The 14673-nt window shown below is 42.3% G+C and overlaps 1 protein-coding gene across 2 annotated transcripts in view; it reads left to right on the top strand.

Moving 5' to 3' along the window:
- SEPSECS (Sep (O-phosphoserine) tRNA:Sec (selenocysteine) tRNA synthase) overlaps positions 1-14673 on the top strand; it is a 103784-nt gene that overhangs the window by 75889 nt on the left and 13222 nt on the right. For both annotated transcript variants that reach the window (XM_063921914.1, XM_063921923.1), the window contains exons 8-9: positions 633-726; positions 4371-4461. In XM_063921914.1, the coding sequence (XP_063777984.1) occupies positions 633-726; positions 4371-4461 (185 nt within the window). The remainder of the gene's footprint in view (positions 1-632; positions 727-4370; positions 4462-14673) is intronic.

The following is a 14673-nucleotide window of genomic DNA, read 5'->3' as shown; positions in this document are numbered from 1 at the left end:
TGCACATCAAGCTCTGAAGGTTCACTATTTCTCGCAGTCTTACGAGCTGAGTGGAAAAGTCTGCGTTAAAAGGCATCCCTTGGAATTCAATGCATAGGAAACCTATAGATCTCTTGTTTTACACAGAATATGGGGAAAATGCATAATAGTTGAATACCTCCAGGTGTGAAACCCAGATCATTACCTGCATGGTAATTCCGTGCCTTATTGGATATCCCCCTAAAAGCTTTGTTGCAATACACATACCAGTGCCCCTTCATCGTTGTGTCTTAAATGCCATTTTTTAAATTAGGTGTAGGTGTGGGCAGAAGCTACTGTGATCTCATGTGATCATTTAGAGCCAATGTACTGAAAGCTGGCAATTTGATGACTCTGTAGCATACTGAGCATGCTCCTGCCAGTTCTTAGGCTGCTCACTTTCTCATTAATACTCATGAATAATCATTGCTGCCCAGATGAGAGCTTACTTAATGTAGGCATGTCAAAGCATAGATCTAGAAGAAAACTAACAGCTTTAACATGCTGCCTCCTTTGCTGTATCTAGTAAGCATATTTAATTACTAAAACCTTTTCTTGAGTTCTAATGTGTAGGTGATGGCTACTCTTGCAGTAATCCAGATGTTTTCTTCTAGGAACTGTTTGCATATCTCTCCAATGAACTAATGGTCTTGGCAGCAAAATACAATGAGCAGTTGCTGAAAACTCCGCATAATCCCATCTCATTAGGTAAGTAATATCAATTTGTGTTGAAACAAATAACTTTTCAATAGGTTTCATATTAAATGTAGATTGTTGGGGTTTTTTTGGTTTTTTTTTATATATATATATATATACTTTCCAAGACTCTTGCTGACCGGTCTAGACATTTTCTGGATTTTATAATGGTAGTCGCTCCAGCCAATCCAATCATGCAGCCAGTCCATTTAATATAAAATAGTGACAAGTCATTCTTGGATTCCTTTTGCCTTGGTGCCAGGCTTATGTTGCCAGCAGGGCTGGCCTTGACCAATTTGATTCCCTAGGCAAGATTCTGACTGTTCCCAGGAAGGGAGGTAGAGGGTGTCAGTGTCTCCAGCCATCAAATCGTTCCCCCTTGTGTGTCTCCAGCCTCAAATCTCCCCTTCGTATGTCTCCAGCTATCAAATTCTCACCCTTGTGTGTCTAAGCAAACAAATATCTCCCCTTTGTTTGTGTCCAGCAATTCAATCCCCAACCTATCTGTTTAACAAGCTCTCATCATTTCCTTACCCTTGGTGGCTTTCCTCTGCTTCTCTCCTCTGCTGTGAATGATGCATACGTGACAGCGTCACACTGATGGAAGCTGTATGATCGCTGCTGGGTTGTATAGGGCTTTCTGCTGCTGTGCTGCTTGTCATGTAATATGACAGGCAACAGTACAGCAGTGACGGAAAGTCTGTACATCCCATCAGAGGCCACTGTCAGCCAGGACTTTTGATATCTGGAACCAGCGGTGCAGATCTTAGATGTCCAGCCTGCACAGGTGCCCATAGGCCAGAGGTTCCCGAACGTGGTCCTCAAGGTTTTAAGTATATCCATGGCTCAGCATAGATGGTTAAATCAAATTGATGTACTAATTAAGTCACCTGTGGACAAGCATGGATATACTTAAAACCTGGACCATTAGGGTGCCTTGAGGACCATGTTTGGGTGCCTCTGCTTTTCCAGATGCCCTTAGGATTTCCCTATACTGCCTATGCCTAGGGCTGGCTTGGTTGCCAATCACCTAACGTAGACCTGCAGATGCTCTCTGTGCCATTATCTCAATGAGCTCTGGCAAGCTGTTGGAAGTTGCAGGGAGAAAACACTTATTTTTAATGTTAAAATAATGAATGTAACCTGCTCAGTATATTTGGCTTTCAACATAATGTTGAAGGATGCACAAATGTGTGTTTGATACTTGAACATTCTTCTTATCTATAAATAAAATGGTGATAGCAGATCAGTTTGCAATATCACATTGCTGATATATACTGAGATACATCACAAGGTTGTGTGAAATGAACTTTATATTAGGCACATTGTGTCCTGTGTTCGTTGCTTCTGCCTACAATGAATTTGTATTATCAGCACAAAGGGATACTTACTGTAAGCACTTAGGCCGGACATAATGGCTTCGTACAATCAATGGATTCTTTTCTGTGTGGCGCAGTGTGAGTGCAGAGTACAAATGGTCTGTGATTCCTGCTTTGTGCTGCGTGACATTAAGCCTATTAATGCGATAAAGTATTCAACTGCCAGGTAATAGTTGTCTCAGAACATCCTGGGATTCTGCACATTACATTAGCAATACACCGTTTTATTATATGTTGGTTATTACGCTCCAGCTGTTTATCAGAATGGTAGGCTTACATGGACTCAATATTTAGAAAACATTCTAATTATACCTCGACAGTTTGGCATGCTGCATTATTGCACTGCGCCTATCCGGTATATCAGACATTGTCTGATTCTGTTGTTTTTTTTTGCTGCCCTAGTCTGTGTGTAGTAATGGTAGGCAACCACCCCAACACCTTCCCCTAACCTCATTCCCTTATTTTACATTATTTCTTTTTAACTTAAGAATGAATGAAAATATCTTAAAAACAGTATATACAGTAAACTGTGCTATAGTGATGCCGTGTCATATGTATAGTAAGGAGCTAAGTGGAATAAATCATTCTGCACCCCCCGTAGAGAAGTAATAATGACTATAATAGACCCTCCATTGTAACATGCAATCATATTCAAAGTCATCACTTTGTGATTGTATAAAAGTACAGTCCTTGCAGTGCTTTGAGATTAGTGATGAAACACAGAGGTGACTTCTGTTATCCTTTTTTAGATGGCTTGTTTAGTTTAGCATGATGATGTTGGTATTGCAGCTTTTTATGCTATTAAATGATGCCATTTCATTTTTTCTATTCTTTTTTTATGTAGACCAGTAAATAAAAAGTAAGATTGAAAATAATGGGAGTGCTCTCAGATAAAGTGCAGTTTTTTTTATCCCAATAAAAATATATAAAACGCAATTCAATAAAAAATCTCACATATCAAATAAACAATATATAATAACAGTACAGATCTATGTATTATTAAAATATAGCAAGCCCTAATACTGGTATTTAGGTCAAAAATCAGATATTGTAGGCAGAACGGTTTCTTCACATAAAAGTCCAAAAGGAGCATAGTATATAATGGTAGGCAGAGAATCGTTTTTGCGAGTCTTGTGTGTATACACTATAGTCTCCGCTAGTGCACACACCCGATTAAATAAAAATGCACAAAATTTTCCAGTCCCTCATATGTCACATGCAGGTATGTATCAGCTTAGTGTTCGGGAGTGATAATCTCTGTTCTTACCGTGCCTGGTGACTGGAAGCAAGAGCCGGAGACAGGCCGCGTAGTTGAACCGTGCATCCACGGTGTCTGTGTAATGTCCGTCTGGCTGCAAATCACTGGGTGCTCTAATGGGAGAGCATCTCCTAATGAATGTAGTGGCAGTGCTGCTGATGACTGTGGATGGCTGTCCGATATGCGCTTTCAATGAAGTAGTATAAGTACTGAAGGATAATCCATTCCGTGAAGAGCTTAAGATACCGGACTTGTAATGCTGTGAAGTGGAAACTAATGCATTTCTCCACCTCCAAACCTGGCCGTTTCCTCAGAGGTAAAAGAGTTTCGCTTCGCAGAGGTCTCGTAATATACCTGAGGGGATAACCTATAATAAGGAGCACCTGAGGTTGGCCATGACTTGTTGAATTCACCTTTTGTTTGTAACAGAACAAAATGGCTTGCAACCTTAGTAATCCGTGCAATTGTGTGAATAATGTATCCATGCTAGCGTGAGATGGAAGCAAAAACCTCTGGGCCTTTTATTTAGGTTTGTTAGCAAACCAATAAAGCAAGCAACTGGGCAAAACCATGTTGCAGTGCAGGTGGGGCAGATGTAACGTGTGCAGAGAGTGTTAGATTTGGGTGGGGTATATTGTTTCTGTGCAGGGTAAATACTGGCTGCTTTACTTTTACACTGCAATTTAGATTTCAGTGTGAACAAACCCCACCCACATCTAACTCTTTCTGCACATGTTATATCTGCCCCACCTGCAGTGCAACATGGTTTTGCCCAGTTGCTTGTTTTTTGGGTTTGCTAACAACCAAGAGTAACCCAGTCTGTCCCTGTTCTATAATTCTGCTTTAATCCGACCGTTCTAGTTCATGTAAGAAGACTGTATTACATGGCTTTGTTTTGTTTACCCGTCACAAATTCTGTAATTGAAGGAACGACTGATAAATTGCCATCCAAAACAGCTGGCAGTGGGCAGTGTCTCAGCATACATCATTCCTTCCTTTCTTTATGTCTCACAATGCAGCAATGTCTTTGGGGAATCTGAATAACAAAGGCGGAGAAACCGTCACACAGCTTGGATCCATGCTCTTTACTAGACAGGTGTCCGGTGCAAGGTGAGTGGTTTCTTACACGAAAGTGATTGTTTGACAACTCTACTGGTACATACTTTATTAAATCCTACTTTCTCAACAGAGATTACATTAACCTAATCAACATTCAGTTATTATATAATTATTTATGTGGTGGTGGAAATTTTGAATATTGCCTAAACTTTATTGTACAGCTCCCCGTATTTAGCAAAATCAGCTGGGCAAGACCGTAAACACAAGAGCCTTGAAGGTTGCTGCAGTACATGGTTTAACGCGAGTCAGTCGCATGACACATTCCAACATTCACATTCTATCACTCTATCTGCTACTCTCTTCAGCTCAGATCTCCCGCTGATTTCAGCAATCCCAAGATAAACTTAGGTGGGGTTTGTTTTTTCTAAATATTACCATGGCAATCACAGCCACATTACACATGAGTTTAGTCTGCTTTGTAAAAACCAACCCATGTGCCATCACAGGACATGCTGATAATCTGAATGTGTGACTTGCAGCCATACTTTGAAGATGATTGGGGGAGGGAGAAAGATTTCCTGGAGGACAGCTAAGAAAAATGTATTTAGAAATGTATGAAAGGGGGCAACATTTGTTATTTTATGAATTTATAAATGGTTATAAATAACAAATGTTGTCACCTTCCCCCATAAATTCACCTTTCAACACAAACTAATAATATTGATGTTTTAATATAATAAATAATAATCCTCTAATGATCAAATGCAACATTATTTTTACGATGAAATATCTTAAAATATAAATACAGGTCGAGTATCCCATATCCAAATATTCTGAAATACGGAATATTCCGAAATACGGACTTTTTTGAGTGAGATAGGGAAACCTTTGTGTACATTGAGCCATCAAAAAACAAACTTTGTTTTATACACAAAGTTATTAAAAATATTGTATTAAATGACCTTCAGGCTGTGTGTATAAGGTGTATATGAAACATAAATGAATTGTATGAATGTAGACACACTTTGTTTAATGCACAAAGTTATAAAAAATATTGGCTAAAATTACCTTCATGCTATGTGTATAAGGTGTATATGAAACATAAATGCATTCTGTGCTTAGATTTAGGTCCCATCATCATGATATCTCATTATGGTATGCAATTATACCAAAATACGGAAAAATCCCATATCCAAAATACCTCTGGTCCCAAGCATTTTAGATAAGGGATACTCAACCTGTATTAGCCCATTAGAGTATTATTGTTTGTTTTATTCTTCATCAATGCATTATGGTTCCCTCATTAAAAGTGTATTGGGAGTCCTCATCTTCTGATTCGCCTGTCACAACCATCTTGTTTTGTTTGGCATGCTATTCTGGCAAAAAAAAATTCCAGCCATGTTCAAAACAGCTGCTTAATAAATCTGTTTCATTTACCATTGAAAAATTGGGACAGTGTGGTAGATTTACTAAAGCTTCTAAAATAGACAAGTGCTGCTGTTGCCCATAGCAACCAGAAAGACAAAGGGCGATCTGGCACAGGATTTATATAAATATGATAGTTTATAAATTCGAAAGACAAAGACCAAAATTGGACAGTGTATTGCCCTTAATAATAGGGAGAAAACAACGTATGTTATCGTTTTTTCTTAGGTATGCTGTCCTGGTTGGTGGTGCACCCAAAGCCAGAAAGTACGTGGACTTACAAAGGGAGAGAACAGAAGGCTCTTGTGTGGGCGCACTCTTAGGAAAAAAGGTTGATAATTTGTAACAATTCAGAAAGTTTTAAGACATAACTTTTAATAACATTGGTAAAACGAAGATAATAAATTTGAGAAAATATTAAAAATGTTCTACCACACTCCCAATTTTTCAATGGTAAATGAAACAGATTTATTAAGCATCTGTTTTGAACATGGCTGGAATTTTTTTTTGACCAACCCCCGGTTCCATCAATACAGAAACCCTGTACTGGTTAGGGGAAATGGGGGTATGACAATCCAATGTCTACAACCTTTCCAAATACTTTTTGAATCAAAGAGACCAGAACATTTTTAATATTTTCTCAAATTTCTTATTTGTTTCATAGATCCTTGGGAAGGTTATCTTCGTTTTACCAATGTAATTAAAAGTTATGTCTTAAAACTTTCTGAATTGTTACAAATGATCAACCTTTTTTCCTAAGAGTGCGCCCACACAAGAGCCTTCTGTTCTCTCCCTTTGTATGCCCATAGCAACCAGTCAGATTCTATCATTTTCTAGACTGCATTAGAGAAATGTCCAGTATTGTTTTTATTTATCGGTTTTGCCTTAAGTAAATTTCCCCCTTTATTCTTCCAAACAGGGTATGCTACATTTATTCATGAATTAATTTGTTTTGTAACAAATATTTTATTCAAGGGTCTTGAAATTTGACACCAATCTACTGTAGTTGTTATCTCCAAAAGATATGGGGCAGAATAGGTTGGCATTTAACTGTAAAAGATGTGGCATAACATACTGACAGAGCATGTCACAAACTTATAGAAAGTTGTCAAGCTACTGTACATATGCGGGTTTGGTATGTTTTGTCGACTTGAATAGCATGTCGACACTGATCAAATTTTGACATGATTAGACTTCCACAAAACCACCTCAGCGGTGCAGCAATCACTTACCTGCTAGGAGCTCTCTGGCGGTGTCTGCTGGGTCCAGTGGTCAGCGTATGATGACTTCTGGGTGTCATCTACCAGGAGGTAACGCCCTTATTCTTAACCCTCACCCTAGTGCCTAACCCTCTTCTCCTGCAGCCCAACCCTAACTCTCCCCCTAGAGCTTCCTCTTGTGCCTAACCCTCCACTCCCAGAGCCCAACCCTTCCTCTAGTGCCTAACCCTCCCTCTAGTGCTTATCCCTAAGCCTCCACTCCCACAGCCTAAGCCTAATGTTGGAATTCTACAGAATTTCAGATGTCGACATTTTGAACAAGTCAACAAGTTTTATGTTGACATATCAGCAATGTCGATATTGTAATTGTTGATATAGTAACTGCATCTCATATATGCACACCTACAACACTTGTCAAATTGATTAACTTTGTGATTTAATGTAGAACCAACTGTAGTAAGTGTTAAAATATATGTACACAGCCTACGCTTACGCAGGTGGGGTTCCTCTCTGTTGTGACCTACAAGCTGTTTTACAGCCACGCACTACTTAAACCGCCTTTTCTGCAGGCTAATATATAAAACTTACCCAATTCATTAAACAAAATGTAAAATATTATAAAATTATAGATTGGTTTAAAATGCAGAAATATTTCACTTATGATGGATAGTGAACAAGTAAATCGTTTTGTGAATGTAACAGAGTCATTTACAGTGACTTGTATGTAAAGCTAAAAATCAGGCTAAGGCTGAACAATGCTCATTTATTTAATAGGTTGCTACTAGAATAAGTAATAACTTATTTCAAACACTTTTTTAGCTCTGTCAGACTTTTATTACATTTGCTGAACAGCACTATTTCAGAACTGCAGTCTCCATTCCTTGTTAGCTGCCAGAACCATGGCCACAATGGCCATCTGGCAAATGCCCGATGGGTGGGTCCGGTTGTCTGACAGCCGGGCCGAGCATCTCTACTTCCTCAGGACACGCCCCTTTTCCCGTGTGCGCCTACTAGCAAAGCTGGGGACGATTCTTAGCCCCAGTCCGTCATTGCCCAGACCAGTTGGAAATTCTGAAAACCATGATTTGGAATATGTAGAGCAGCATGGAGGAGCTACATCTCTACCCAGTCATCTCTTTAGTGTATTAAGTTCAGCAACTTTGTGACTCCCACTTCCCTCCTAGAGATTCTTAATGGAAGAACAGGTAGAGAATGGATTATTTTTTCTCCTGCAGAGTCCACAGGTTATCCACAGGATAACATTGGGATATGAGGTAGCGACAGCGGATTGGCACCAAATGATCAAAGCTTTCGGCCAACCAGAATGCAACGGGCCCGTCCCTATATCCCCGCCTTCTGGCTCAGGCAATTCAGTTTTTTGTTTGGTGCGGCAGGAGCTGGACAACAGTCAATGGGCTGCTAGTTTTTAGCAGCCATAAGCTTTTTATTTTATTTTTATAGTCTTACTATATTTTTTGAGAGATCTTTCTAAAAAGCGTCTTTATACGTACCTTAGAAATAGTCACTCCAACAACTCCCCGCCAGGTCGTGACAACGCTTACCCATTTGTACAGTGCTGTTTCGGCGGGCGTCTGTGTAGGATGTACTAGCAAGTCCAGCAGACATTACCAGGCTGTGGCCAGAGCACAGGGAGAAGGTAAGGCATCGGTTCCGCTTAGTAGGGGAAACGTGAGACACAGCTGCACTATTTCGGGATGGAGACTATTGAACAGTCACTGAAATGGCATGTGTGTACCAGTGCTAGGCCTCAGGAATCATAGGCTACAGGGGTATATGAGGCTGCGATCCCTAGTTCATGACCAGTTTCCTCTGAGTTTCCCACCATGAACTGAGTTCCCGCTTCCGTTTAAGATGCTGTGTATTTAAAAGGACCCATTCGCAGTATAGGCAGCTGTATTCTGGTGTGTCTGTGTTCTCTTGGGCGTCTGTGTTCACTGTAGGTTTACGGGGCGATTGTGTACACTAATAGCGTCTGGATCCACTCAGCGTTCACTAATGTAATGATCGACCCTGGAAGCATGGTGAATTCTCCCTGTATCCCACTCTCCTGAGCCGGGTGCTACAGCACTAAGTCTCTATCTATCTTTGGTACGAATAGTTCGATAAGTGCCTGATGCATATGATTCTGTAAACTATTGCTGCTGTTTTCTTTCGCTGTGACTGAATACTCCTATATAAGGTAATGCAGTAATATGTTTCTCCTACATACTTGAAATGTATCTGTAGTTGATTATGTGCTCATATTGCTTATTATACTAATGTATAACCTGTGACTGATTGCTAGTGTGATTGCTGACTTCACTATTTTCTGTCCGTTTCTGTGTATTCTGATCCTCAATACTTGTGCAAAGCAGAAAGGGATCGGATTGTGTGTCACTTTAACAAATTTTAAAGTGATAGCTGTCACAATTTGTGTAGTTAACACTTTAAAGGTGTGTGATTTATTTATCATGTCTAAGAGAGGCAAGGGTGAGGAGGATACACTCTCCACAGCAGCACCAACACTTATGTCCTGTTTGTCTTGCAAAGCTGGGTTAACCTCTCAGGATCTGGTTCAAAATGGATTCTGTGCAAATTGTTGTAGCTTTCACCAAAGCCTCTTGAATAATCCGAGGCAGGTTCAGGTTGAACCCCCATGGGCTACTTTTGCACAGACATCCATTATAGCTGAGCGGATAATGCCAGCTCCTATACCAGGGATAGGTTACCCTATTAACCCTTACGTGCAACATTCCACCTGTGGATTATCACATCCAGTACAGGAATCGGCAGCCTCTTAACAAACAGGCTGAAAGGCCGGTGGTAAGTAAATCACATAGACATGAAACAAAATCTTCACAGTCTACACATGTTTCAGAGGAGGACTCGTCGGAGAATGAGGACTCATCGCACTCTGGGTCTGCATACAGAGACTAGGAGGAAGGCCTCAGCTCAGTGGACATTCCTGAGCTAATTAGTGCTATGAAACACATTCTATCCTTAGAGGAGGCAGCAGAGCCTTTGTTAAAATCTAAGGCACCTGTGTTTAAATGTCCCAAAATACGTAGGACTGAGTTTCCTAGGTCAGAACAGCTGACGGAAATTATGCAAGAGGCTTGGGTTGCACCCAGTAAGAAGTTTAGAATTCCAAGTAAATGGAATTCCTATTATCCTCTTCCGGCTAGGGACTGTTTAAAAAGGGAGGTGACTCCCAAAGTATATATGCATGTCATCCGATTGGTGCGAAAATCTACATTACCTCTGCCTTTAACATCATTAAATGATGTCACGGATAGGAAAATAGATAGTTTTCTTAAAACCGTTTTCTCCTTGTCTGGGGCAATCATAAGACAGCCATGGCTTCGGATTGGATGGCAAAAGCAGTGGCAGCCTGGGCTGATGGATTGGAGGATGACCTTTCAATGGCATCTAGAGAGCAAAAATCCCATATTGGACATATCAAACAGGCAGCTATTGTTATGGAAGAAGCAGCCTTGGATATGGGTACAATTGCCTCTCAGGCATCAGCCTCAGCAGTAGCAGCTCGCAGAGCAGTTTGTCTACGTACATGGAAAGCTGACTCAGAATCTGAGAAGGTTCAGGAGTCTTTGCATTTTACTGGAGATATTCTTTTTTGATAAATAATTAAACAGTATTTTGGAGTCAGAAGCAGACTCCAAGAAAGTAAAATTTCCTTCCACACATAAATCCAAGCCTAGATTTCAAGCTCTTCGACCTCAAGGAAAATCAAAAGGAAAGGGTTATGGCAAACCGTCTCAAACTGACAAGTCTGGTAAGACTAAAACGCATTGGGCTACCAGAGGGCCGGCTTCCAAATCAGAAGATAAACCATCAGCCTGATGGTGCGGGCCTCCACCTGGGGAACCCCAGGGTGGGAGGCAGATTTCTTCAGTTTGCACAGATCTGGCAGCATTCTACCACAGATGCCTGGGTGCAAGAAGCGGTATTTCACAGTTATGCGTTTGCTATCAAGAAACACACTCCTCAAAGGTTTTTTTGTACCAGCCCGTCTTCAGTGGAAACGAAGGCCAGGGCTATGCAAGAGGCAGTTCAGATTTGCTTCAGTCAGGATTGATAATTCCAGTTCCTCCTGCACAATGAGGACAAGGTTTTTATTCCAACCTGTTTCTAGTCCAGAAGCCAAATGGATTGTTCCGGCCCATACTCAGTCTCAAAGTGTGGAACAAGTACATTTGGGTGCCTCGGTTTCATATGGAGACTTTACGTTCCATTATTTTGCCCGTGGAGCCGGAGAAGTTTATGGTATATCTGGATATCCAGGATGCTTACCTTCATTTTCCTATAGCACTGTCCCATCAGCGCTATCTCAGGTTTGCTTTCCTCCAGGAACAATTTCAGTTTCAGGCCCTACCATTCGGACTGGCCACAGCTCCCATAGTGTTCACCAAAATTATGGTAATGGCATCTAATCTCCGTCAGCAGGGGATAAGGATTTTTCCATACCTCAACGACTTATTAATGCTGGCACAATCTCAGGAATTTCTTCAGTGTCATTTGCGGCAGACAATAGCTTGTTTGCAGAGTCACAGTTGGCTCGTAAATTGGGCAAAGTCATCCCTGGATCCGTCACAACGGATGACTCACTTTGGGGCTGTGTTGAATTAGTCTTCAGAGAGTAATTTTTGGATATCAGATTGGGAAATTCTGACAACGGATGCTAGCCTTCAGGTCTGGGAAGCGGTGTCAGGAAGGAGTTGCTTCCAGGGGCAGTGGGCCAAGGAAGAGAGTTGCCTGCTAATAAATATATTAGAACTTTGGGCCATATATATGGCACTTATTCAGGCAAAGGACATCCTTCAGGGGAAACCAGTCCAAATCCGCTCGGACAATGCAACAGTAGCGTACCTCAACCATCAGGGAGGAACTTGCAGCCAAAACGCAATGAAGAAGTAAGTCGCACGTTAAAGTGGGCAGAACTTCATCATCCAGCCTTGTCCGCAGTGTTCATTCCTGGAGTCCTAAACTGGGAAGCGGATTTTCTCAGTCAACACGCCATTCCAAATGCCTCCCCATGCAAACGAATAGGCTTTACACCCTGAGGTCTTCCAAATTCTGGTAGCCACGTGGTGGTTACTGAAGATAGATCTCATGGCTTTCCGTCAGAACAACAAAGTTCCCGCATACGGGTCAAGAACAAAGGATCACAAAGCGATCTTTGTGGATGCCCTGTCAGTGAGATGGGACTTTCGTCTGGCCTATGTGTTTCCACCAATCGCCCTGTTACCCAGGGTGATGCAAAAGGCAAAACAAGGAAGGGGCGCCGTGACACACAGCTCCGGCTTGGCCCAGAAGACATTGGTACACAGATCTACAGAGGTTGTCGATGGATGCTCCATTCCTACTCCCTCAACATCCAGATCTACTGTCTCCGGGTCCTTGCTATCACAAGCACCTGGATCGACTGTCTTTGACGGCGTGGCTCTTGAGACTTCCATCCTGAAAGCAAGAGGATTCTCACAACTAGGTAATTCAAACAATGCTCAGAGCAAGGAAACCTTCCTCAGCTAACATTTATCACCGAAAATGGCAAGCCTATATTCAATGGTGCAGTGACCAGAAATTTGATTCTAGGTTTCAGAGTTTCCAGGGTCCTAGCATTCCTTCAGGCAGGAATGGACAAAGGTCTAAGGGTGGCTTCCTTGAGAGTGTAAGTGTCAGTATTGACTGTATGGTACAAAAAGAAAATTGCTAACCTACAGGATGTGTGCACTTTTTTCCAGGGAATGCTGCACATTCAGCCTCCTTTTGTTCCTGCTACAGTGCCTTGGGACTTAAGTTTAGTCCTAAAGGCCCTTCAAGTTGGCCCATTTGAATCACTAAAATGTGTGGATTTTAAATGGTTGACAGCTTGTTAGGGTCTCCTGCTCTGTGCTGCCACGTCGTCATGGCAACCGGGAGACAAGTGCAAGCGGAGTAACCTGAGTGCAGCTGATACTCCGGTTCGGGTCTTTTGCTGTGCAGTGGTTACAGGCTCTGTGCACGGCAGGGGATCCGGTGCTGGTTTTTGTGCTCACAGTCTGTGAGGTCTGAGTGGGGCGTGGACAGCACCTGCTTTATAAACCCTCTTCTCAGGTTAAGCAGATGCTGCTGAATCTTTGTTGGTTAGTTAGTTCCTGAAAGTTAGCCAGTACTGTGTAGCTTTGTATTTGTTGTTGCTTACTGCAAATAGGCCTGGGGATTTGGTACTACACTCTGCCAATCCAGACCTAGCAGTAAGACTGGAGTCAGTCGTTTAACTTGCTGGGGTTCTTTTGCTACTCTGTGAACTTAGCAAGTTTGCGGCTGTATTCTCAGACTTGCCTGCCTAAATCCATTCTCACTGTGCAAGGAGTTCAGGTGTCAGTTTAGTGGCAGTAAGGTGAACCTGTGCACTGCAAGTGAGGATTAGGATTGTGGAGACTCTCCTTGTGTCTATCATTCCATCTCTGACCAAGGAGTTTACTGCCACACCCGTTGGTAACCCTTTAGGGTTTTGCTGTTGCCCTTAGCAACAGCATTTCGGGTTCTCTACGTATTAAAACACAACATCTTGCTTTTCCCATCTGAGCATTCCTAATACTAGGGAGACACCCAGTTTCTTAGCCTCTGGGCTTCTCTGTTCACTTTGTGTTTATTTTGTTACCCTATCACCTTCTGTGTACGTAATGTCATATTCCCCAGTCTGTCTGTGAGTTCATTTGTTTTGCATACCTATCCGTTCAGACACCAGTACATTCCTGCAGGCACTGGTGTGCATAACAGTTCAGACACCAGTACATTCCTGCAGGCACTGGTGTGCATAACATATTCAGCAGCCTAACACTCCTGTTGAAATTTTGTGGGAATATGGAGCATACCCCTCAAAATACGTTGCAACAGGTGGTCGATCAGGTGCAGGTCCTGACTCTACAATTTAATGATTTGTCCATTAAAATGCACACCTCCCAGGCCGCTGGCGGAGCTCCCGCAGCAGCAGCACCTTCAGGGGTTAAGGAGCCGAAAGTAAATCTCCCGGATCGTTTTTCTGGAGATCGCTCGCAGTTCTTTTGTTTCAAGGAGAGCTGCAAGCTATACTTCCGGCTTAGGTCTCAGTCTTCTGGGTCGGAGATTCAGCGGGTGGGCATAGTGATTTCCTTGCTACAAGGAGACCCACAGGTCTGGGCATATGGGTTGCAGCCTGACTGTCCGTCGCTTAAAAGTGTTGATGCTTTTTTTACGGCACTGGGCATGTTGTATGATGACCCTGACAAGACGGCCTCAGCCGAGGCTCAGATTTCGATCCTTAAGCAAGGGCGAAGGCCAGTTGAGGTTTACTGTACGGAGTTTCGGAGGTTGGCCCATGATACCCAGTGGAATGACCCAGCCCTGAGACACCAGTACCGAAGAGGTCTTTCTAACCAGATAAAAGACCAACTGGTACAATATCCCTTGCCTGATAGCTTGGATCAGCTCATGCAGTTATCCATCCGGGTGGATAGACGGCTGAGAGAGCGTAGGCTTGAAAGGGAGACCGAGGTTTCCTTCTTTCCCAAGGGAACCTCAGACTCTGAGGAATTTTCCGAGGAGCCTATGCAGATTGGGGCTACCCGCCTCTCCT

This window comes from Pseudophryne corroboree, chromosome 1 (assembly GCF_028390025.1).
Source record: "Pseudophryne corroboree isolate aPseCor3 chromosome 1, aPseCor3.hap2, whole genome shotgun sequence".
Lineage (NCBI taxonomy): Eukaryota > Metazoa > Chordata > Amphibia > Anura > Myobatrachidae > Pseudophryne > Pseudophryne corroboree.
The sequence above is the reverse complement of the archived record's forward strand: the minus strand, read 5'-3'. Positions and strand labels throughout refer to the sequence as shown.